This window comes from Chionomys nivalis, chromosome 8 (genome assembly GCF_950005125.1).
Source record: "Chionomys nivalis chromosome 8, mChiNiv1.1, whole genome shotgun sequence".
In the NCBI taxonomy this organism is placed as follows: Eukaryota; Metazoa; Chordata; class Mammalia; order Rodentia; family Cricetidae; genus Chionomys; species Chionomys nivalis.
The window spans coordinates 54,619,960-54,642,999 of record NC_080093.1 but is presented as its reverse complement, the minus strand read 5'-3'; the positions used below and the strand labels follow the sequence as shown (position 1 = coordinate 54,642,999).

Sequence of the window (23,040 nt, the reverse complement as noted above, 5' to 3'; positions counted from 1 at the left end):
ATGAATGTTTTTGCTGCTGGGCCTCTGCTGGAAGCTTTACCCCATCTCCTCTTCTGCAGATGTTCATCCCCTCCTGTTACGAGCTAGAGGTGCTCTTTTCAGTCTACCCAGTGCCCCTCCACTGCCTGTTAAGACCCCTTGCTCATCCAGCAGCAATGGAGTTTGGGGTTTCCTGGACTTTTTACTCCTATTAAGCAAAATCTGTCTCTCTGCTAATGACAAATGGAATGTGGCCAAAACAAGCATATGGCTCGTCACTGTGACAGGCCTGCCCCAAGCTTTTTCCCTTGGAAAATGATGAAGAGCTTCCTAGAATGTCGTGGGATTACATGAATTGGGTGGCAAATTCGGTAGCCCACAGTGGCTATAAGGAGTTTCTGTGGAACAGCAGTGAACAAGATGTATCAGGATTAAACCGCTTATGCTCTCTTGGGCTTCTTGTCTGGCTCCTGTGCTTTTCATAAGTCGGGAGGCTAGGAGGGGTCATGCCCAACCCAGTCGCTCCTTCCTTCCTCCTCATCTGAGCCACAGCACCTTTGCTCCAGGACAGCCAATATTCCCATTCACTGTTTGTCTAGAATGAGGCACAGAAGGCCCGACTCCACCATGAATGATGCCATGGAACTGTAGGAGGTCTCTGGGATTTCTCAAATCTGACTTCAATGGAGCATTCAGATAGACCCCTTGGTGGGAGGCCACAAACAGCCAGAAGGAGAGCAGGCTTGAGCAGCACAGGCCCTGGGGGAAGAGGCACTCTTCCATCCTTCTGCCTAGGCCATAGGCTCATCAGGAGGTCCTTGCCTTTCTTATAATGTAGAAGAACACAGGGCCTTGGAACCTTTGCTCCCAGGTTGCCCTCTTCCTTCTTTTCTAGCTCTTCCAAGCTCCAAGCAGTGCCTCTCTACCCCTGAGTCCAGAGGTGCTTGTTGGCTAGGATGATGTGTGTCCAACAGCAGGAGTCCAGGTATCCTCAAGCTTGAGCTCTCCTATTGGAGCTGCAATCTACCCAGCTGGGGGATGAGGCTGGTGAATACCTCTGGGGGTGTCAGGAGCACTTCCCAGTGACTATGGAGCACTTTCAGCCCATGAGGGCTTGGGGGAATGTGACATCTTGGCAATGGAAGCTGGTCACCTCTGTATCCACGGTGAGGAAATTGCTGAAAATGGAGCGTGAGAGTAGACCCACACCAGAGAACCCTGAGGCAGCTTTGAGATGGCACATGAAACTATGCCAACCCTAGAACTTACCCAGGAGCCGTCCCAAGGAGTAATTACCCAAGGGGGTGCAGTAGAATGCTCCCAGTCATTTCAATGATCTGCCCCACTCCACCTCAACCTTCAGAGCCTTTGTCTGATGGAGTTCAAGAAAGGGGTTATGCCTGGGAGCCAAAGCTGAGGACAGTCTAGATGAGAGGTCCTCAAATACCTCTGGCCTTGGACTTCAGCGGCAAGAGAAGTTGAGTACCGCCCCAGGTGTAGGAGCGTTCCGACCCAGAGGCATCATTATTCCCCACAGCCCATAATTATTCATTCAGCTCATTAAAGTCCTTAGTAGCTGTCACTGCCCACCTCCAGATGGTGAGTTTGCAGGGACAGGTGTCATGCAGCATTCCTGTCCTTCCTTGGCTTTTCTGTGGTGATGTCCAGCACAGTGCCTAGCCTGGGCCACTCCAGAACTAGGAAATGATTGACTGACTTTCTTTACATGGTTCAGTCAACAAATAGGGAGAATGAGCTATACTTTGAGGATGGGGTAACAGATAAATGAGCAGCAGGTATTATCAAGTGGCCCTTGGCCCCTGAAAACTTCTGGGTGAAGACGGGAAGACTAGAGAGTCAATGGGTCCTTTGCCTGAGGTGAAGGGCAAGAGAGAAGGAGTGATGTAAACAAATTCACTCTAGATAGGACAACACCAGCAGATCAAAGGAAGCATTAATTCCACCCAAATACAGCTGTGTGAACAAGTGCCTTTAGCTGGGGGTTGCTTATAGGAACATGGGTGAGGGGTGACCAAATAGCTGCATCACCAAAACCTCACCCCCTTGATTTGGATCAAATACTTCCCAAGATCATGTCAGTGGGATTACATACAGCTGAGGAGTGGGGAACAGGAGTGGGAGAGTGGCTCGAAACTCAGGAGAGTGTCTGATGACAGGCCTTCCCCCTCCTATTAACGAATGTTCACAGGCCCAATCTCATAAGGATCTCATGAGTACCAATGATAGCAGTGGTAGAGTCATGCCCAGATGACAATATTCTACCATAGGATCCTGGCTCAGGCAACTGCATCACTAGGGTGTGTAGTCCTGAGAATGCTACCCTGGCAGATGAACTGGGCAGGTGTGGGAACCTGAATTCAAAGCCAGGACCATGAAACCAGAGACTCACACCCTGGGATGTAAATCTGAGAAAGTCAGAGAAAGAGAAAGGTTAGAATTAGGCACATGACCTTTAATGAAAGGGGGACCAAAAATGAAGCAAGATGAACAGGTGTCGTAGCTTCTTTCGGTGATAAAAACACTTTACCAAAAGCAGCTTAGAGAAGGAAAGGGTATATTTGGCTTACACTTCCAGGTCATAGTCTATCATGGAAGGAAATCAGGGTTAGGAACTCAGGGCAGGCGCCATGGAGGAATGCCATTTGCTGACTTGTTCACAGGATTGTGCTTAGCGTTCTTATATAGAACAGGATCACCTGTCTGGGGCATGGTGCCACCCACAGTGGCTGGGCCATCCTATATCAATGAACAACCAAGACAATATCCCACAGACACACCCACAGGTCACTCTGATCTGGGCAATCGCTCTATTGGCACTCCCTTCTCAGGTGAGTCTAGGCCGGGTCAGGTTGGCAGCTACAGCTAAGAAGGAAGCCAGGCAAATTGGACAGAACAGGCAAAGCATGAGCAGGTTCAAGACTCTGACTACTGTGCTTCTGCTGTTTCCTGACCGCCATGTTTCCCTAGGAGCTGTCTTCGATCCTCTGACTCGGCCTCCTGTTTGGCTCCATATCGTTTTCTTTGCTTGAGATTTTCTTTTGTGCTTTTACTTTTATCAATTTGACTTTGGTGAGTTCAGGCACTATTTTCTTTCAACAGATCCTATTTTGTTTTTTTATGAATTATTTGAAATGGTAAGTGTAGGCTTTTAACTAGTGTAGGAGGTTCCCAGTTATAGCCCTTGGACTATAGTTATACAGTTATGCTGTCCCATAGTCCTCTGGCACACACCACCTCCTGCTCTCTCCTTACTTGGAGCTCCAGTTAGTCAACCAAGGATTAAAACTTCTCACACCATCCATTTGTCCTTCAATCTTCATACTACTATTTTCAAGTTTTAAATATTTATTTTATGTATATTTGGTTTTTTTTTGCCTGCATGTATGTATGTATATGCACCACATGCATACCTGATGCCCAAGGAGGTCAGAAGAGGGCACTGGGTCCCTAAAGCTGCCAGTTGTGAGCCTCCAGGTGGGTGCTAGAAACCAAACCCAGGTCCTCTGCAAGAGCAGCCAGTGCTCTTGACTTCTGGGCCATCTCTCCAGCCCTCATCTGAGTCTTTGTTGCCTCTTCTGTCATACTCACATTGGATGTATTGTCTTGTTCTGTCATGTGATTTGACATGGTGCCCTGCATTTTAACATTACCCATAGATATTGTTGCACTGCTCTGGAGAATACTGAGGCATCTGTAGTAACAGGTGATTGGCATGACCAGCACCACCTGTGAATTGTTTCGCCTCAGCTCTCAGCTTTGCCCAACCTGGCCCCAGCAGAAGGTGAGTGGAGTTGATGCCTTGTCTAGTTTAGACGTGAAATAGTCCCTGTAGATCCACGTGTTTGAATGCTTGGTCTCCAGCTGTGGTGCTGTTTGGGGAAGCGGGGGTGGGGGGGTGGGGGGGTTGGGTATGAGTCTTTAGGAAGCAACGCATAGATAGGGGAATTGGGTCACTTTGGGGCAAGACTTTTTGTTTATAGTCCATCTTTGTTTCCAGTCTCCTGTCTGCTTCCTGATCCATCCAGATGTAAGTAAGCTTCCACCAAGGCCGCTGTGAATTGCTCTCGCTACTATGGCTGCTCCACCGTGATTGACTACATTCCCTTAAACTGTTAGGCAAAATAAACCTTTTTTCCTCTAAGTTGCTTCTTGTCAGGTATTGGTGACAGCAAAGACAAAAGTAACTAGTACACTTTCTTCTAACCACTTTTGAGGATTCTTTTCTCATTCTTTAATAACTTCCCATCACTGTAGGAATGTTCTCCAATCAGAAAGCCTACTGACTTGCTGCTGTTCAGATTTTGGTAACCACATTGCGCCCTGAGTCTCCTTTCAGCATCTCCCTGCTTTTGTTCATTATCTGGAGACCCCAGGTCATTTCTGTTTGCTGCAGCTCAGGGCTTATAGTTTCCCTCTGTGGCAGTGCTTCTGGGTTAGGATTTTGATAGTGCAGGAGGTAGAACTCAGATAATTTCAGGATGAGTGGGAGTTTAGCAGCCACAAGTGCAGCTGAGCTGGCAACCATTACATTTGGCTGTAAGAAACTGGAGGTGTTCTGGAGAGATGACTTAGAGGTTACGAACACTGGCTGCTTTTTCAGAGGACCCTAGTTTGATACCTGTAGCCCCACAACAGCTCATAGCTGTCTGTAACTCCAGTTATAGGGGATCTGATGACTTGTCTGGCCTGTGTGGGCACCAGGCACTCATGTGGTACACAGATATACATGCAGCCCAACACTTTTGCGTATAAAATATTAACATCAATTAAAAAAAGCTTTGGAGTGACCTTGATGAACATGGTGGGTGGTGAGATGGGATACCAAGCAGTTTGAGTGGTGAAGTAATGGGATATAAAAATATAAGGGGCCGGGCGGTGGTGGCACACGCCTTTAATCCCAGCACTCGGGAGGCACTGGGAGTTCGAGGCCAGCCTGGTCTACAAGAGCTAGTTCCGGGACAGGCACCAAAAAGCTACAGAGAAACCCTGTCTCGAAAATCCAAAAAAAAAAAAGAATATAAGGAGACTTGGGGGATGGTGTGTCAGGATATGAGGAAGTCAGGTTGTAGTGGCTTGAATAAGAAATGTCCCCCATAGTCTCAGGTGTTTGAAAATTTAGCTCCCAGTTGGTGATACTGTTTGAAGAGGCTTAGGGAGTGTGGTCTTGCTGAAGGAAATTTGAACTACTTCCAGTTTGCTCTCTCTGCTCCATGCTTGTGGTTGAGGATGTGCGCTCATGCCTGCACTCCGTGATGGACTCTTACCCTCTGGAGCTATAATAAACTTCCCTCCATACGCTGCTTTTGGTCATGGTGTTTATCACAGCCACAGAAAGTGACTAAGACATGGTGGTGGGTGATGGGCTACCAGGGGACTCCGGATCACAGGTTTCCTCTTAGGTTCAGGGAAGTTATTTTGAGACCTAGATTTTTGCTTGTTTGTTTGTTTGTTTGTATTTTTCAAGACAGGGATTTTTCTATGTAGCCCTGACTGTCCTACATCTTGCTCTATAGACCAGGCTGGCCTTGAACTCACAGATGTGCCTACCTCTGTGTCCCAAGAGCTGAGATTAAAGGTGTGTGCCCCCCTTCTCTCTCTCTCTCTCTCTCTCTCTCTCTCTCACACACACACACACACACACACACACACACACACACACACACACACCCCAGGTGAGTCTTAGTCTCTTAAGCATATATTATAACTGGGAATACTGGGAATGCACTTTGGATTTTATCAACTATGTTTCTGAGATATCTCAGTATTATACAGTTGGTCTTCCTTTGACCTATCAAATGGGTTTTTCAGTGATGAGTTACCCTTGCCTTCCTGGAAACGGATGCTACTAGCTCATATCATACTTTAAGCACAGTGCCAGATTCAATTTGCTAATTTCTTAATGGGCAATTTTTCTTTCTTTCTTCACATGTCACTTTAGACTGTGGATTTTCATTTTCATTTATTTATTTATTTATTTTTTGTGCTACCAAGATTGGGTTTGGTATCAGGGTTTTCTGCTAACCATCTTCTGTGCTTTGCGTGGCATAGTGATGTTGTTAGAGTTTAAAAACCTGCCCATGAAGCTATTATACTTTTTTTTTAAATATAACTTCTAGGTAGAAGCCTTGTTGTTGATGTGTATGGATTTTCTAGGTCCTCCAGAAAAATCTAGATATTTACCTTACATTCTATTTAATAAATATTTCTCAACTCTTATGCTTGGGCAGACTATGGGAGGAGGATATGGTGCAACCAGAATGAGCATCTACATGCACTATGGGAGCAGGTACTCCATAAATTGCATCTACTTTACTCTCCTCACTCACTCTTCATTGAGAACTCAGGTGGATGCTTGTGACTGTACAGTTGACACGCCCATCTACCTTCCCATTCATTTTTCCCTCTATCTATCCTTCTATATAGTCATATATTCATATAGTATCTATCCATTCACCTTTCCAAACCTGTCAACTTATTCACACATTCATGAATCTATCCATTCAACCATTCACACATTTACACATCTATCCAACCTCCAACCTATCCTCTATCCATCCGTCTAACCACCTATACTTCATGCATCTATCTATCCACTCACCTATGCATCAATCCACTTGACTGATGCACTTTCATACATCTCTTCCACCCCACTCTTCCATCTGCCAGTCATCTACATATTCATGCATATATCCATCCATCTATCCTTGTGTCTATTCATCAGCACCTCCATGAGTCAGTCCATCCACATATCTGTCCATCAAACAATCACTCCATCCTGGTTCTAAGGGCTCCTTTGAGGTCTAATAGGAATGTTGACTTATAGGGAAAGGAAAGGAAAGAAAGAAGGTAAGAAGGAAGGAAGGGAGGGAGAGAGGGAGGGAGGGAGGGAGGGAGGGAGGGAGGGAGGGAGGATACCACATCTAGGAAGCAGTAAGTTCTCCATTCCAGATGTCACAGAGGATCCCTGTGCTGACCTGGATCTGGGCTTGTAGAACCATTGAGGAAATAGTGTAGCCATGGCAGCAGCTGCCTGTAACTGTAGGAGTTCTGCTCTGCATTTCTTCGCCCCCACCGGGCTATGAACCCAGGGAATAGGGAGGCTCCCCCCAGCCTTAGCCCACCCCCACCTTCTGAGCACTGGCATACCTTCTGTCATCCCAGTGTGGATCAGAAAGAAGCTTCTGGAGCTGGTCCAAGGACCTGTCTGGGGGTGTCATAGACACAGGAAGATGGGGAAGGTGGGCATCTTTTTTTCTCTCCTCCTCCTCCTTGCTTTCAAGACCAACTCTATAGAGAACCAATTTGCCTTATCAGAAAGTCCAGCAAGCGGCTGGCTAACCAAATAGCTAGAATTCCTGCTCCAAGGCACATCTGGTCCTGATCGAGGGGAGGCCAGGGATGACAGGCAGGGGAGGGGGAAGTAGAGGTACTGGCCAGACCTTCCCAAAGCAATGCTCCAGGCCAGTCAGGAAGACTACCAGCCTGGCCAAGGGCAGCCCCCAATGGCCTTCAGGACAGTACTCTCTGCTTGCCCCTCAACCCCACCAGCAGATGAGCCCAGGCCTGCCCTCTATGGAACTGGGAGGGCTGGGAAGAACACCCCACCCTAGTTTGTCCAGTGGTGTTGGTCCATACTGTGCTCCTCCCAGCTGGAGCACCACCGTGCTCCCCACCCTATCCTGCCCTCCGGTTGCAACCATCACAGCTCCACAAACCTTCCCTAGTCACAGTGCACCTCATACTTTACAGCATCTTTCCTGAACTTGTATCTGGGTGCCTTGACCTCTTCTTAAATCTCTCTGTTGCCACCCAGAGCTCTTGGCAGGGTGAGTGGAGGTTCGGAGCCAGGACTCAACGCTGTGCTGCTTTGAGCTCCTGGTTGTTCCTTCTAAAAGGAGACTCTTCCAGCCTTCCATGTCTAGAACTTCCTGCTCTGCCCTCTTCAGATGCGAGGGAGGAAAATTTCTCATGGGGGAGGGACATCCTTTTCAGGTCCAGGTGTCATCCTTCTGACCCCTCTGGTGTGTAAGTGGCACTTATCACAGGGTCCCCTTGACTCAGAAAAGACCCTTCTATGATCCAGAACGGTGCAGACAGGAGAATGAAAATGAGTAAAGACCAGGATTGCCCGGCAGAAGTGAGTTGATATAGGAACTGGGGGCTGTGGTAAGGCTCAAACTAAAGACAAGCTTGCTTAACCTTCCTGACTCCCTAAAGAGCAAGAGCAAGCAAGGACCCTGTGCTTCCTTCTGTTTGGCCAGGGCCCTGACCACTGGACTTCCACAGTGCCCAAGCCATCAGTCCCAACCAGCTCCCCAGGGGTAGCTCATACTTTCATAACAACAGCCACAAAACACCTGGCCGTTCATCTGGACCCACCAATCCAGGCCACAAAGACAGAGGACATCCCTGCTCTGTGGGTTTCAGGGCATCATGGGCCTTGAGGGATGAGGAGATGCAGGAAGGAGGCCAGTAGCCAGGTGGGGCCCATTGGTCTAAGCACTAGCCCTGTGAAATAGAGGTAGGCACTTGGTACTTCAGGGCAGACCTGGGGAACAACCAGACAGTTTTTTTGCTCTGTCCGGGATGGATCCAATCTGACCAAATCCTAATACTGCTAGCCTCCAGATCCATCCTTCTGTTGCCCCAGGGGATACAGAGCCTCCTCCGGTTCCTTCCGTTTTCCCACTATTTCACCAAGCCTGCAATCCCTTCCTGGGGGCTCCCAGTACCCAGGATGAGGGCACAGCCAAAGCAGAGGCCAGTGGGGGTGCATAGCAGCCGGTGTAAACAGATCAGTTCGGTCTGCCTGGGGGGAGGGTGGGGGCAGGGAGGGAGTTGTCTTGGGCTTTGTTATGTTCTGAAAAAAAAAGGCAAAAAATTTGGGTCACAAACCACAAACTGTTTTGCTTTCGGCATAACTGGCATAAACAGGCATTTTCTTCTTGGTTTCTGGCTGGCAGAGGCCTGGGTTGGCTGGGGCTGGGAGCGGGAGAGGCTGCAGGCTGCGCTAATGAGGCCTGAGGCCTCATCCCAACGGCCAGAAGGGGGCTGGGCAGGGGCAGGGCTCAGCAAAGCAGGTAGAGAGGCCAGGCTTGGGGGTACTGTCAGCATGGGACCACCCCCAACCCCAGCCTGCTTCTGCCTGGGCAAGAGCTACTGCCAGGAGCCAGGCTTCAGGACCTGAGAACCCTGGGAGCCAGGGCACCAGGGCAGGTGGAAGCAAGTGCTTAAAGATGAATCTGGTGGCCTGGTCCACAGAACTGGTCCAAGAGTAAGAGGCCACCAAAGAGTAGGACTCACCCCTGAAGAAAATGGAAATGAAGAAGCTTGACTGCCCTGGGGTCCCCAGATGCACCACCTTTCTTGTCAGCTCTGCAATAAGACAACAGAGAAGTCCAGACAAACTCTGAGAGGATCTGACAGTAGTCATCTTGTGCTGTGGTCACTGCATCTCTGCAGAATGGGCAGCGGCCTGACCGCTATCTAAAGAAGACCAAATATTTGGGGGGTTCAGAAGTACCCAGGATAGCAGAAGGCATGCCAAAGCCACCAGGATAATGACAGACACCGAAGGGTCTGGGAGAGAGGGCAGCGTAAGAGGACTGGGTGTGGGGACACTAAGTGAGAGGACCCAGGGGATGAAGGCAGGGTGTGCCACAGCTGAGATATGGGGAAGAGGTCATGTGCTGAAGAACCCAAAGCCGATTCGGGCTCTGGGCTTTACCCAACAGTCCATGTGAGCCACAGAGGATTCTAGGTAGAGAGTGGCAAGCTCTGGATCCATCCTTCTGGCTTCATGAGGACTATGTCTAGAGGGGGTTGAGAATCTGTCTTGTGGTGTGTGGGTAGAAGGGTCTTTAGGTTGTAGTCCTGGGGAACGAATGAGCATAGGAGGTACCATTTGGAAGCCTGTTCTTTTCATTCCTGGAGCCTGCCTTTGGGGGGGCACATACATATGGAGTGGCATTGTGTACAGGGTCCTCAGGGGTGCTCAGGGTAGGCTTTGTGGACGATGGCCCGGTCAAGAAAGGCTACCTGGGTCAGGTCTCTCAGAGGAGTTGATCCAGGCAGGGCAGCCCTTGCAAAGGCTCACAGGTCCCCAGATGTCAGGCTCTAGTGGCTGACTGGGTGTGTCAGGGTGGCTTCACGTCACTCAGAATTGGTTGGCTTACCTAGAAGCTGCTGGCATGTTTTAAGCAGAAGTGGGATGGTGTCTGGTCTTCTTCTCACTACCTTGGTGCTGCAAGGAGGTGAGTAGAGCAGGTGGGACAATGGACTGTGGCCTGACAGGGCTCAGACCACCAAATAGAAGTTCCAACTGAAGCTACTTGATGTGGGGCCTTCTGTATCCAGAACTGGGCTGTAGCAGAGTGAGGGTACTCCAGTGCAATTCCTTTCCTAAACAACCCCAAACTGGGAGCTTCTACAATAGGAACACATTCGTTTAGAGATCAGGAGCCTATCATCAATTATCAAGGTGGGCCAAGGCCACACTTCTTCCCAGTAATCCAGATAGTGGTTTTTCCTGCCTCTTCCAACCTCCAGGGCCCTCAGGCATCCCCCAGCTTGTGACTACATCACTCCAGCCCCTGCCTCTGTCTTTGTATAATCTTATTCCTTCTGTAACATTTTCTGTCTCGTGTCTTCTGAGGATACCTGTCATCCGAGTTAGGCCTATGGTAAACTAAAAACAATGTCATGGCAAAATCCTTATGTATTTTTCAAAGATCCTTCCTTTCTCTAAATAAGGTCACATTCATAGGTCTCTAGGTCAGGAGGTAAATATGTCTTCTGGAGGGCACCGTTTACACCATTGAAGAGTTGTCTGTAAGTATTTGTTGAGTGAACAGCAATGGCCAATATGACTCATGTGATTGACCTTGTTCCAGCTCTGGCCTCACTTCTTATATTTGTATCTCCTCCTGCTGCAGCCCTACCCCATTCAAAGTGATGCTCTGATACTCCACGTCCAGTAATGTGCATCCCTCCCTTTATATACTCTTCTCTACACTTGCCACATTCTCTGTGTCATCTTCTCGGTGAGACCTAATCAGCACTTCTACCATACTCATCCGGTTTCTGCCGAGGCACCCTGAACATTGTAACTGCCCACACACATGTGTGGATGGGGTAAGTGGTAGATGGATGGATGGTGAGTGGGTAATGGATAGATAGATGGATGGTTGGTGGGTGAGCAGGTAGGCAGATGTGTAAGTAAACAGGCGTCTTAATGAGTTGGCAAGTGGTGGGTGGGTTGATGAATGATTGAGTGGTAGGTAGGTAGAGGGATAGATTGGTGGATGAGTGGATGTGTGAATGAATAAATGGGTGTATGTGCAGGATGAATTGGTAGATAGATGGGTGAATGAATGGGTGAGTAGGTGGATGAATGGATGAGTGGATTAGTGTATGGGTGGGTAGAGCGGTGGGTGGGTGGGTGGATGTGTGGATATATGGATTGATGGATGAGAGGTTAGGTAGATGAATAGGTGGGTATTTATGGTGGAATGTGTGAATGGGTAGATGGGTGAGTGGGGAGATGATGGTTAAGTAGATGGATGGGTGAATTGACAGGTAGATGGATGGGTGGATGGGTGGTCATGTGAATGAGTAAATGGGTAGATGGGTAGGTGGGTGTGGGGGCGAATGGGCATATAGATGGCTGGACGAATGGGTGGATGGGTGGATGGATGATATAATGGATGTGTGGATGCTATGGATGGGTGAGTAGATATATAATGGATGTATGGATGCTATAGATATATGGATGAATGGATGGTAGATGAGTGTGTGCATCAGTGGATAGGAGATAGATGAGTGACTAGGTGAACGGGTGCATGGGTGATAGGTGGGTAAATGGGAAAGGATAGGTGAGTGGATGTATGGATATAAGTAGATTAGTGGGTGTGTAGGTAGGGAGATGGATGGTGGATGGCTAGGTAGGCTTGGTGGATAAGTGGACAAATGGGTGGGTGGAAATGTATCAGTGGATCATTAGATGGAAGGATGAGTAGGTGGATGGACAAATGGATGGGTGGGTAAAGAGATGGATGGATGGATGGATGGATGGATGGATGGATGGATGGATGAATAAATGGTTAAATGTATGAGAAGGCAGATGGGTGGATACTTGGGTAGACATGGATATATGTATGAAATAGATGAGTGGATGCTTGGGTAGACATATGGATATATGTATGGAATAGATGGGTGGATGCTTGGGTAGACGTATGGATATATGTATGGAATAGATGGGTGGATGCTTGGGTAGACGTATGGATATATGTATGGACAGATGAGTGGGAAGGTAGACTGATGGATAATTGGTTGGAGGATGGATAAGCAAGAGGATGAGTGAAAGTTGGGCAGACAGATAGACAGGTAACTGGATATGTGGAGGGAAGAGCTTCTTTGACAAACAGAATTGGCCAAGCAAGAAAAGGATAGAAACGGAGAGAGCCCGAGACTGTCCTGAAACACCCTGGGTGGGGGTGAGGGAGCCTTGAGGGGGTTTCTGAGAGGTAAGAACTAATCCAAAAGGTCTGGGCAAAGCGGCTGATTAGACCCAGGACTTCAGGGAGGTCATAGGATGCCATGCAGGCACTAGGGAAGGCAGCTGTGAGAGTGGAGGACAATGCAGTGCAGTATGAAGCCACCCTGGGAGCTCCAGGGTGTAGCAAGGGACAAGGGAGGATAGCAGAAGGTGCCAAGAACTCCAGGTTTAGGTGATCTTGGCCAGCAAGTCAGAACGGGACCAGCCTGGGAAACGGGGTGAGAGTCTGGAGCCTGGACACCCTAATGCCTGCTCCATAGGGGCCTAGGTCACTGTGGAGTTGACAGAGAGTGGACAGGCACACAGTGGGCTTTCAGGAGTTAGTGGGTGGGAACACACTGCACCGTCCTCAGGGGAGTGGTCAGCTCTGGGCTGATGTCTTTCAGAAGACTCACTGACTGGGAAGGTGGTCTGCCCACAGTGTGGAGTTCATACCAGGCCCCATCCTAGCCTCAACTGTCAAGCTAGGGCAGTTTATTTCCACCTTGCTGATGTCCAGTTTTTCCTCTTTAAGGATAAGCTTGCTTCTTCCAAGCAGTCCCCCACGAGCACTGCACACCCTGAGTTTGGAAGTAGCCCTTGGATAGGTATGCTGCCTGGAGATACCACTGCAGACCTCCAGAAGCCACACCCCACAGCATGGCCAGCAAAGAGACCCTCAAGTAAACACAAAATGAAAAACTAATGCTAACCGGTATGCTGTCTCGCACCTGTCATTTCAGCACTTGAGGGGCTGAGGCAGGAGAATTGGCATTTCATTGAGTTCTAGACCAGCATGGACATCCATACACAGTTCCAGGTTTGCTTGGGGTAGAGTGTGAGACCCTATTTCAAAAAACTAGCCACATACAATAAAAGGAAATGCTGGTGCAAAGGAATGGCTGGGAAAAGGGCAGGGTCTCAGGCACCGGGCCTCACTAGCAGCCCTTGCTTGGGCTCCTCCCACATGGGTGAAGGGCAGATGCCTACCTGCCCTGGGAGAAGTTGGGGAGAGGGTAGGGAAGAATGAAGAAGTGGAATGATATCCAAGCCAGGCTCCAAGCATCTAGGGGCAGGCCTCACTTTTCTCCCAGGGTCAGGGACCCTGAAGACCATTGCTACTGGACAGGTTGATCTACTGACTACTGGGGACAGGCTCCAGCATAGCCTTCAGAGAGGGGACAGTGGCAGTGACTACATGTGCAGGGAACCCATCCCAGGTGTTTGTCACCCTGAGTTGGACATGGGCTGTCCAACACTAACGAGATTTCCAAAAGACCCTCCTCCCCACCCCCAAAGCTAAAGGCAATGTTCTCCCGGTTGGGTATTCATGGCACATGGTTCATTGGAAAAATATCATGGGATCCCTCTATCCACAAAGCACCCCATCTTTGAGAAGTCCTCAGGTTGTCCCCAACCCTCTGGGGTCCTCAGAGAATGCCTCATTGAGCCCATTTCTTGTGGCAGACCCAGAGGGATGCATACTCCAAAGACTTTCCTCTTCACCTGCTGCCTCCCAGGCAGGCACCCTTCTTTCCCTCCTTCCCACCCAACTTTCCCTCCTCCTCACCCCCAAATAAAATAACAAAGAACTCAGAAAATAGTATTTTAAATGCTTTATTAGGTTTGCAAGCGTTAACAGGTTAAAAACAAAACCCAAGCCTTTGGATTTTGCCAGAAATAGCATGTTAAAGGGACTGAGTTGAGGCAAACACCTGGGGCCACTGACAGATGACACAGACAGTGGCACAGGTGACATACGGCGTTTGACGCGTGGGGAGTCTTCAAGTGATGACAAAGGGAGGGACCCAAGAGGGGATCCCGCTGAAGACAGCATGGAAAAGACAAGATGGAGGGCCACACTAGGCACGGGAGGTCAGGGAGGTGCCTGCATCAGGGTGATCTATGATTGGGGAGAACTGCAAATTTGGGGACACAGAGGGTAGTTGGCAAATGCCCCTGAGAGCACCCATCCCGGCAAGGCAAACTAACACTGGGTGGGTGGATGTCCAGTCAAATGGGCAGGTAATTTAGGGTGCCTTGAGATCTTTTGGGTATCGGGCCAATCCACATTCTCCAATTATAACAATTTACTCTTTTAAGTTTCTGTCCAATGTTCCGAATGGCCCATTCTTCAGGCACTTGCCAAGGAACCCTCTATGCCACGGTCGGACTGACACACACCGCCCCCAGGGTGATGCCAGTCCTGTCACCTGGGCCCAGAAGCCTCAGGCCTCTAGACTACTAGTGGACTGTTGGGCAGGGGGACTGCACTGGAGGCAGAAGTGGGGGTGAGGTAAACCTCCAGCCGCCCTGGTCCCTGCCACAGTCTTAGGCACCATGGAGTGGCTGCTATGGCTTGCCAGACCTTTGGGCCTCGGGGTCCAGGTGACCCCATGTGGACAGCTCTCCTGGCTCTGCAGGCTTTAAGCCTCCTAGCTTCCCCAGCTCCAGGCCTCACCCCACCCTGGCCAGAGGAGGTCTGTAGAGCTCCAGACCTCCTGGGGACAAGGTGGGGTGCTGAGGAATGGGCAAGATGACACTGAGGGACGGGGGGATGACTCCCCAAGTGCTCAGAAAGCAGCCACTTGCTCCTGCCTGATGGAACCGGTCTACTCTCACATCTACATCCCCTTCCCCCCCAGCTGGCAGTAACCAGATGGGGGCCCCATCTTTGTGGCCTCCGAGCACCTTCCTAACACCTGAGGGGACACTGTCCCACGCCCCCTCCACTACTCAGAACTCCTGGGGACCAGCCACTGTCCTCAGAAGTCAGGCCAGACAGCGGCCTTCTCAATTCCTTTTGTTTCTCTGTGGGTGCGTGGCCAGCACCCCACAGAGACTCCACTCCCAACTCAGGCCAAGCGACAGAGATAGATTAAAAACAAAAATCAATTAAAGGCGATAAATGGCGGAGAGCAGGACATGGTGGTAGTTGTGATGATGGCTCAGAGCATTCATTACTTCATCACTGCTCCCCTGTTACTTAGGGAGTGGGTACAATTTGATTATGAGCGCATATAAAGCTAAGGAGGGATCAAAAAAAAAAAAGGAAAGATGCCCCAAGAAACAAAAAGAGGGGAATAGATCAATTGACGTAAAATTTGGGCTCCCAATTCTTCTGTAATTCTGCAAGTTGACCTGTGCCTCCTCCTGATTCTTCCATCCAAAACCTCTCTGGGACCACTTCCTACCCATAGCTCCCCCCACCCAGCCCCCACTGCCCCCCACCCACCCCTCCAACCGCCAAACTTCCCACACTCCCCACCATCAGTGTGAGTCTCCTGGGGAGCCCCTAAAAAGTGGGGCTCCCCAGGAGACTGACAGAGATGGCCCATAGGTATGCTCAGGGCAGGGGATGTCCCCCAGATCTTTCCTCCTGGAACACACCCAGGGGTCAGGCTACTCGGGTGGCATGTCTTACTTGGCAGTGCCATCTCCTTATCAGGCCAAACTTATTCTACACTGGAGGAGGCCAACACACAAGGTGGATAGGCATTGGCCCACACTGGGTGGGGGGCTGGGGAGCACTGGGCTCATGCTGTAGGGGTCCCTGGGGACAGGCGCCCAGATGGAAGTGAGCCTTGTAGGAACACCTCCCTCTCTGGGAAAGATGGAACTTACAGCCTGGTCATACACAGGGCCCACAAGCAGCAGCAGAAACTAGATGGACTGGGAGGGGAGCTCAAACCATGCAAACTGCTCGGCGAATTGGGAATGAATCTTGGTTTGGGCAATGTGGTCTGAATAGGAGCTATTCAGCCATTTCAATGTTCTCATCTAATTGTGAGGGGTGTGTATAAGTATGTAAGTGAGTGTGCTTATGTGTGTGCAAATATGGCGCATACTTGTGTTTGTGTGTGTCTGTAGGGATAAGTAAAAACATCTGCATTTTAGCTAGGTACGAAAAAATAAGATTTTGGGACTGGGGGACTTGTGCCAATTAAGTTTTGTTTTCAGTTTCCATGCTCTGTTCCTCTTCTTGTGTTCTTTCTTTTCACCCAGCCCTGTGACGACATGGTGACATCTAGGATGGAATGGCCAGTGGAGAAAGTTTGGGTGGCTGTTGTTCTCAGTCAGTTTGCGCTAAGGCGCTCTATCTGCGTGGTGACAAGGAGATAGCACTGAAGTAATGACATGCCACCTGAAAAACTTTGGGTCCCCTTCCTTTCTTCTTGGGTTCTGAGATCCAAGTCTAAGCCAATTTGACTAAAGATCCAAATGGGAAGAAGAGGGGGGGGGGCGCCAATTATCTTATTTTGCCAATTGTTTTTAAGCCAATTAATTTTTAGTATGTTTTTAGCCAATTGATTTTTTTAGTTATTAAATTTTTAAGTTAACAGTTCTGGTGTTTCTATAAAGCCAATTTGTTTTTTAAAGGGACTGTATGTTTTAAAGTTTTTCTTTTAGAACAATTTGGAGGGTGAGTTACTTGGGTTGTTTCGAGCCAATCCAAAGTCAATTTGTTTTTTAAAGGGACTGTATGTTTTAAAGTTTTTCTTTTAGAACAATTTGGGGGTGGAGTTATTTGGGTTGTTTAGAGCCAATCAATTTAGTTTTGAAGGTTGCCCGATGGTATGGGGCCAGGGGAGCAGCCTGATGTGGGGAGGCGGGGCATGGGGGTGGGTGGGGAGAAGCCTAGGGGAGGAAGTGGTGCAGAGAGATCTTAGTGTGAGACGTGATGGAACTGTCCCTGCTCAAGAGGAGGTCACAGAATGATGGTGCTACATTGCAGAATTACCAAACAATTTGGTTCACTGATGACTGCTGGACATCTCCGAAGAGGCTCCCCCGTGGGCGGGATCTCTGGGTGGTAAGGCGATCAGGGGACGGTGACGGTTGGCCTCTCTGAACGCTTGGAGTTCTCTGGCGAGCATGCGACCCCGGCGGGCACGCAGGAGGGCAGGCAGGCCTCTGCGCAGGCGTTGGGCGGACTTTCTCCAGGTGTCGTATTGGAAAAACTTGCCCACGGGGTATCTGGGGAAGTCGTCCTGAAGAGGAGGCGCTGGTCAGCGGGCGTCAGGGTATCAAGTTAGCCTGAGTACCCAGTCAGGTCTCATCTGCCCCCATCCCCACTAGAGTCACACCAGCTCGTGGCAACTCCCCACAAATATCTATATTCGTGGGCAGAGGCCAACAGTGATATGTGAGTGGACTCCGTGATACCCCAAATCAAGAAGCTGATCGTCTTTGTCCCACCCCCACCACTCCCCCAACCCCACCCCACTACCTAAAAATCCGCCCTCTCCCAAGCCTCACCGGAAGAATGGTCTGAAGAGTTGACACATCCCTCTCGGACTTGGCGGGGGTGGCACAGTATGTCTCCAGGAGGCTCAGGTCGCAGCGGCGGAAGCAACACTCTTCCACGATGCCACGGCTGCGACGGTTGGCACGGCTTGAAGGCCTGCCTGGAAGTTCCACAGGACAGAGAGGTTTAATCAGCACCAGCTGGGGTCAACACCCACTGGGGCAGCCTCCCCAACCCCACAGGGCAGGCTGCAGAAGAACGGAACTACCCCAGCCCTCCCACTAGGTCCTGGCCTGACACTAGGTTGCTCTGCGCTCTGCGGGATGAGCTAGAAGTGTGAGTCAGGTGGGCCAAGACGCCCAGAAAGGAGAAATGAAGGTGCATGCTGCAGGACCAGCCCCTGGCCTCTGGTGCCTTTGTGCAACTAACATGGCACAGCCTCTCTGTCCCACAAACTCCATGGAGACCAGAGGCCACACTGGAGTGGTTTGGAAAACAGGGAGGAGGAGAGGGTGAGCCCCGCAAGGGAGCTATGGTGGACACAGGTGTGGTCCTGGGCTTGGGGCCCTGGCCTGGTGCCACCTTGAGCCTGAGGGGCCCACCCCCAACCCCCAGCACTGAGCTGAGACAGGGAAGATAGGGTAGGAGAGAACAAGACGGGAGGGGAGGAGTGAGGCCCAAAACCAACTCCCTTCTCTTCTCCCGTCTTCCCCCTCTCCCCCACGCACTCAGGTCCGAGGCTGGGCTGGGGGTAGAGCCATTGAAGGCTTCACCTTGGACCCTCTATTCTGGAAGCCCCTCTGTGCAGGAGTGGCTCCTATAGCAAGGGCTGGCCCTGCAGTGCCAGAGGGTGCAGAGAAGCTTCAGAGTGCCCAAGAGCAGGAGTTGTTTCCAGAGGTTTGAAGCAGGAGCACACTCAGAGCAGTTCACAGGCAGGTAGGTAGAGATGCAGAAGAGGAGACCGCGAGTCCAGGACCAGGTGAGGAAGATAGAATGGCCCATGCCAGCAAGGAGAGACATCCATTCTGGTGCCCCTGCCCTCCCAGGCATGCCCCTTCTGGGTGTCCCCCATCACTGTCTTCTGTAAGCAGGGAGCACAAGCCTCAGTCCCCACCCCCAGGCTGGGAAATCAAGAGAAGTGTGAGCAATAATGAAAGCAGATAAGCATCCCATGTTGTAGCTCTGGGAACCCCTGAATTTGGATGGTCAAGCTCTCCCCTTGTACTCCCATCTGCATGTACACTCTCAACCTGGTCAAAACCCGACAACCGCATTTGGCTTTCTTTTTATTAACTTTTAAAGCGATCAGACTTTTTTGCCCAAGGGGGAGGGGAAGTGAAAGCCCAAGGCTAAGCCAGTGTACCTTAACTGTCATCCCACCCAGGGAGGCCTGACCTCCCCCCTCATCCCCATTTCTTTGGAGTTACTTACTGAAGTAAAAGCCGCGGTCCGAACAGACAAACTGAAGCGTGTCAACAAGCTCCCCTCCGCACAGGGTCTCGCTGGGGCGGTAAGCAGCAATGCAGCACAAGGCGAAGGCCAAAGAGATGAGAAGCACCAACATCGACTTCCCCACTGGGATCCCCATTGGTAACTGAAAAGAAGAGATGCAGGCTTTGAGTTAGAGGTCCCAAGATGCTCCTCTGCACCGAAGATACCTATCGCCTCTTAATTGAAAATGCAATTGAAATCTGAAAGGCAGCTTTCTCACTATTTATTTGACCTGTGAAAACAGGAGCACTTGAATTGCTGAGGTCAAAAACCATTTGAGTGTGGAGAAACTCAGTGGAGCTCAGGAAGGCACCCCGTGGTGGCTGTGAACAGTATGAAGCCCTCTAGGACCACCCACCCATAGGCGCAACTGCAGCTTGACCACACCCACAGCAGCAGGGGCCAACGCTGGACACTGGACTTGGTTTCCATGTTATGACATCATGGGGGTGGGGCCAGCCCAAGAGCACATCACCATTGCCACTCCTACTCTGGCCTCCAAGCACTGGCCAAGATGGCAGATAGCTCTTCCCCACCCACCGTGTAGCATGTGCATCCAAAGGGACCAGTCGCCAACCTCCCTGCCCCCCAGTTGGCCACCCCTCCCTAAGCAGCAGAGCCAACACCACCCATCCAACCCCCACTCTCAGGCCATGCTGAGCAGGGCCCAGGTCAAGAATCCAATGGTTAGGGCAAGGGGGGATTGCTGGCACTCCTGTGAGCCTTGCTCTCCAGGGTCACCCAGTCCTCCAAATCCAGACTTCCCTGGGCACCTCAGAGCTCAAGAGAATGCCTAAAGTCCTGTTCTGGGCCTCAACCCTTACTATCCAGGGTCAGGGACCCTAGAGAATTCCTCTGTGGCCCATAGGATCTTCTTTATGACAGAAACTAAATTCTACCCAGGGTACTAGAGACAGCAGTTCTGGTCCCTGGGAGGTTGAACTCCATAATCTGGAGGGACACACCCCCTCCACAGGTCACAGATTGTGTGGCCACAGGCTGGGACAATGGCTATTTGGTTTCTTTAGGGATAAGAGGCCACAGTGGCCCACAGTAAGCCACCCTTGACCCTGCAGAAAGTAGAGCCCTCCAGACCGTAGCCCCAGACCTCTGCTCCACAGTCCCCGAGGATTTCCTGCTGCAAAGAAAACACGTGAGAGACTAATGCGGAGTAGTCAAGAAACAAATTTGTTTGAGCTCCCTCAGGTAACTGAAAGTTACCTTTGCCCATCTCCTCTACAAGACCCGGCCCACCGCCCAATACCCTTTATGCTACCACCACCACCGCTGCTGCTTGCAATCAGCTGACCATAGCTGTAGCCGTTAGTCGTGGGTGGGTGGGTGTAGACCGAGCTGACCTCGAAGTCCCTTCCCAAAGCCAGATCACGCTGGCTCCAGGTCCAGCCCAGGTGGCCAACAGAAGCAAGCAGGATACTGACCAAGAGGTAAGGGATAGGTGAGGGCCCAGGAAAGGCCCAAATTTGCTTCAAGGGGCAGGCAGAGGAGAAGGAAAAGGGGAGAACGGAGCAGGTGAGGAAGCCTGGGGCTGGGAGGAGGGGGCACAGGACAGAGGCCGAGGGAGAACGAAGGCTTGTGAGAGGCAGCAGGCCCGGCTGCAAGGGCAGAGGCCCCAGGCTAACCGGTGCCCTGACCACCCCACGGGGCAGGCTGGAGCAGGATGGCAGCAGGGTCCTGGCTCCACGGCCCTGGTTACCTGAAGTTGGATAAGGAGGCCGCTGGGGCTGGAAGAGGAGGAAGACAGGAAAAGGCTGGAAGGCTCTCACAGGAGAAGCTAATGTCCAGTTTGCGAGCTGGTCAGTGCCTCGGCTTTTATGTCTGAGTCGGCTCCTCCCAGTCCCGACTCCACCCTACCCAACCCCCCTCCCTACTGACCACTCCCCCCTCCGCCCCCTTTGCACCCGCCCCCTCCCTCCTTCCAGCCAGTCCCTTCTCTCCTGCACCCCCAACAGCTAGCCTTGGACCATTCCTTAGCAAAGCACCACCAGTGGGAGGGGGGCCTCACCGTGCGCCCCCAGCCCTCTCTGCACAGACTAATGGAGGCGGGGAGGGGGCTCCTTCCTTCGTCCTCCTATGGAAAGTTCCACCCAGTAAAAGGCAGGGGCAGTTATTCTTTAGACTGTAACATTTCTACCCTTCTGAGCCCGAAACTGGCCCCTCTCCCCACATTCCAAGTTGGGAATGTTGGGGACAGAGTTGGGGTGTGCAATGTGTGGGGGAAACAGCGAACTGCTACGTCTGGCCAGACTCCTTTGCCAATTTTGGAGGCGCTCCTGCCCCGCCCACCCACTTTTTCTCTCTCAGTCTCATTGGCACCAAGTCAACATACCAGGGTGGGCTTCAGAGACTATCCCCCCTCCTCATCACTCAGCACCCTGGGGGGACAGTGCCTGCACAACACGAGTCACACATTTTAAAGCAGCTTACTTCCCCTCCCCAACACGCACCAAAGGACCAGAGTCTCCAGTGAGTTCAACTTACACACCCCCTCCCCACCAGTTCCCATACCCCTGCCCCCTCCCCCACCCCATAGCGCAAGGGGGAGCGCGAGTTTGCAGAGGGAGTGGGCCCCCAGCCCCCACCGCCTACCACACGAGTCCCGCCAAACCCAGGCCGGGCCCTACGCACCCGCACCCGCCTGCCCCCCCCTCCCAGAGCCCTTACCTGGAAGCCGGCGACGCTGCCGCCCACCTCCCTGCTGCGGGTTTGCAAACCGAACAGCGGGCGAAGGCCCTTCTGCCGGGCACTCCTCTGCCAGCGCCGCTCTGACCGAGTCGCGGGAGCCGAATGTGCGACGGGGCAGAACGGGGGGATGGCTTTTTTGGTGGGGGGGGACGACGTCTCTTCTGCTTCTTTAGGGAGGACGGGCTATCTTAGGGCTGGGGCGGGCCAGATATTGTACTTTCGGGGGGGGAAAAGGTATCGGGAAATGAGGTCAGCTGTTGTATCAAGGATAGTGGGGGGCAGAGATAGTGTGAGAGATAGAGTGAACGTAAAACGGGGGGGACCACAGAGAGGGAGAGAGGAAGAGAGGACAGCGAGAGGCGGGTAGGTTCACAGCGGGAGAGGACAGCTTGGAGAGAAACAGAAAGCGTATAATTAATCCACTTGGGTAGGCGAAGGCAAAGGGAGGACGTGAGGGGGGAGGGAGTCTGAGGCAAGGAGGAGCGGGGAGGGGGTAGGAGGGGAGCCTAGGAAAGGTGGCGGGTAAGTGCGTGCGCGAGGGGCGCACCGCGAGCAGAGGAAAGGATGCAACTTCGAAGGGCCGAGGACGGTGCTGAGGGGGGAGGAATTGAGGCGTCACCCCGGCCACGGGCACCCAGCTCGGTTAGGGCCGACGGAGCCCTCGGCCGTCGTAAGCCCGGGCCTCTTGGGGGGGGGACAGGCGTGGCGGCGCCGCGGCCACTCGGGACTGCAGCGAATAGAGGGGAGCGGCCGGGCCGCGCGCCGGGGAGGGCTGGGAGGGGGAGCGCGGGGGATGACAACGCCGGCGACCTGCAAGCCGGACTGCCTGCGGTGGGGACCGCCTCCTCTGGCGAAGCAGGAATGGGGTGTTGAGGTAGATAGAGGAGGAGGCGGCGGGGAGATCCGCAGGCCCGACGGAGCGCGGCCCCGCCGACGGCGCCCTGCGCGGGAGTTAGCAGCGAGGCGGCGGACGGCGTCGACGCGGGGCCGCCAGCCCGGATGGAGGCGCTGGCGGGCCGAGCGCGGGCGGGCGTGGGCCAAGAGGCGGGGGCGGCCGGAAGGG

General features: G+C 51.8%; 1 protein-coding gene across 3 annotated transcripts; it reads right to left on the bottom strand.

The window, feature by feature from the left end:
* Positions 1 to 15,788: 15,788 nt before the first annotated feature.
* Igf2 (insulin like growth factor 2) lies at positions 15,789 to 22,159 on the bottom strand. Of its 3 annotated transcripts, none has more exons than XM_057778476.1 (4): positions 21,957 to 22,159; positions 19,215 to 19,377; positions 17,795 to 17,943; positions 15,789 to 17,526 (listed from the first exon to the last, which is right to left on the bottom strand). In XM_057778476.1, exons 2-4 carry the CDS (start codon positions 19,369 to 19,371, stop codon positions 17,290 to 17,292), a joined length of 543 nt encoding a protein of 180 aa, XP_057634459.1. In that variant the 5' UTR covers positions 19,372 to 19,377; positions 21,957 to 22,159; the 3' UTR covers positions 15,789 to 17,289. The 3 variants fall into 3 exon arrangements, with proteins under 3 accessions (XP_057634459.1, XP_057634458.1, XP_057634457.1); XM_057778475.1 differs by lacking the exon at positions 21,957 to 22,159 and adding an exon at positions 20,989 to 21,071 and having other exon boundaries at positions 15,789 to 17,540; XM_057778474.1 differs by lacking the exon at positions 21,957 to 22,159 and adding an exon at positions 20,989 to 21,071.
* Positions 22,160 to 23,040: the final 881 nt, after the last annotated feature.

Excerpts from the sequence above, each read along its gene's own strand:
- Igf2 (XM_057778476.1), bottom strand. The coding sequence starts at position 19,371 with ATGGGGATCCCAGTGGGGAAGTCGATGTTGGTGCTTCTCATCTCTTTG. Across the intron at positions 17,944-19,214 it reads GGACCGCGGCTTTTACTTCA|GCAGGCCTTCAAGCCGTGCC; the intron begins GTAAGTAACTCC and ends TGGAACTTCCAG. Across the intron at positions 17,527-17,794 it reads CTCTTCAGACCATTCTTCCG|GACGACTTCCCCAGATACCC; the intron begins GTGAGGCTTGGG and ends CCTCCTCTTCAG.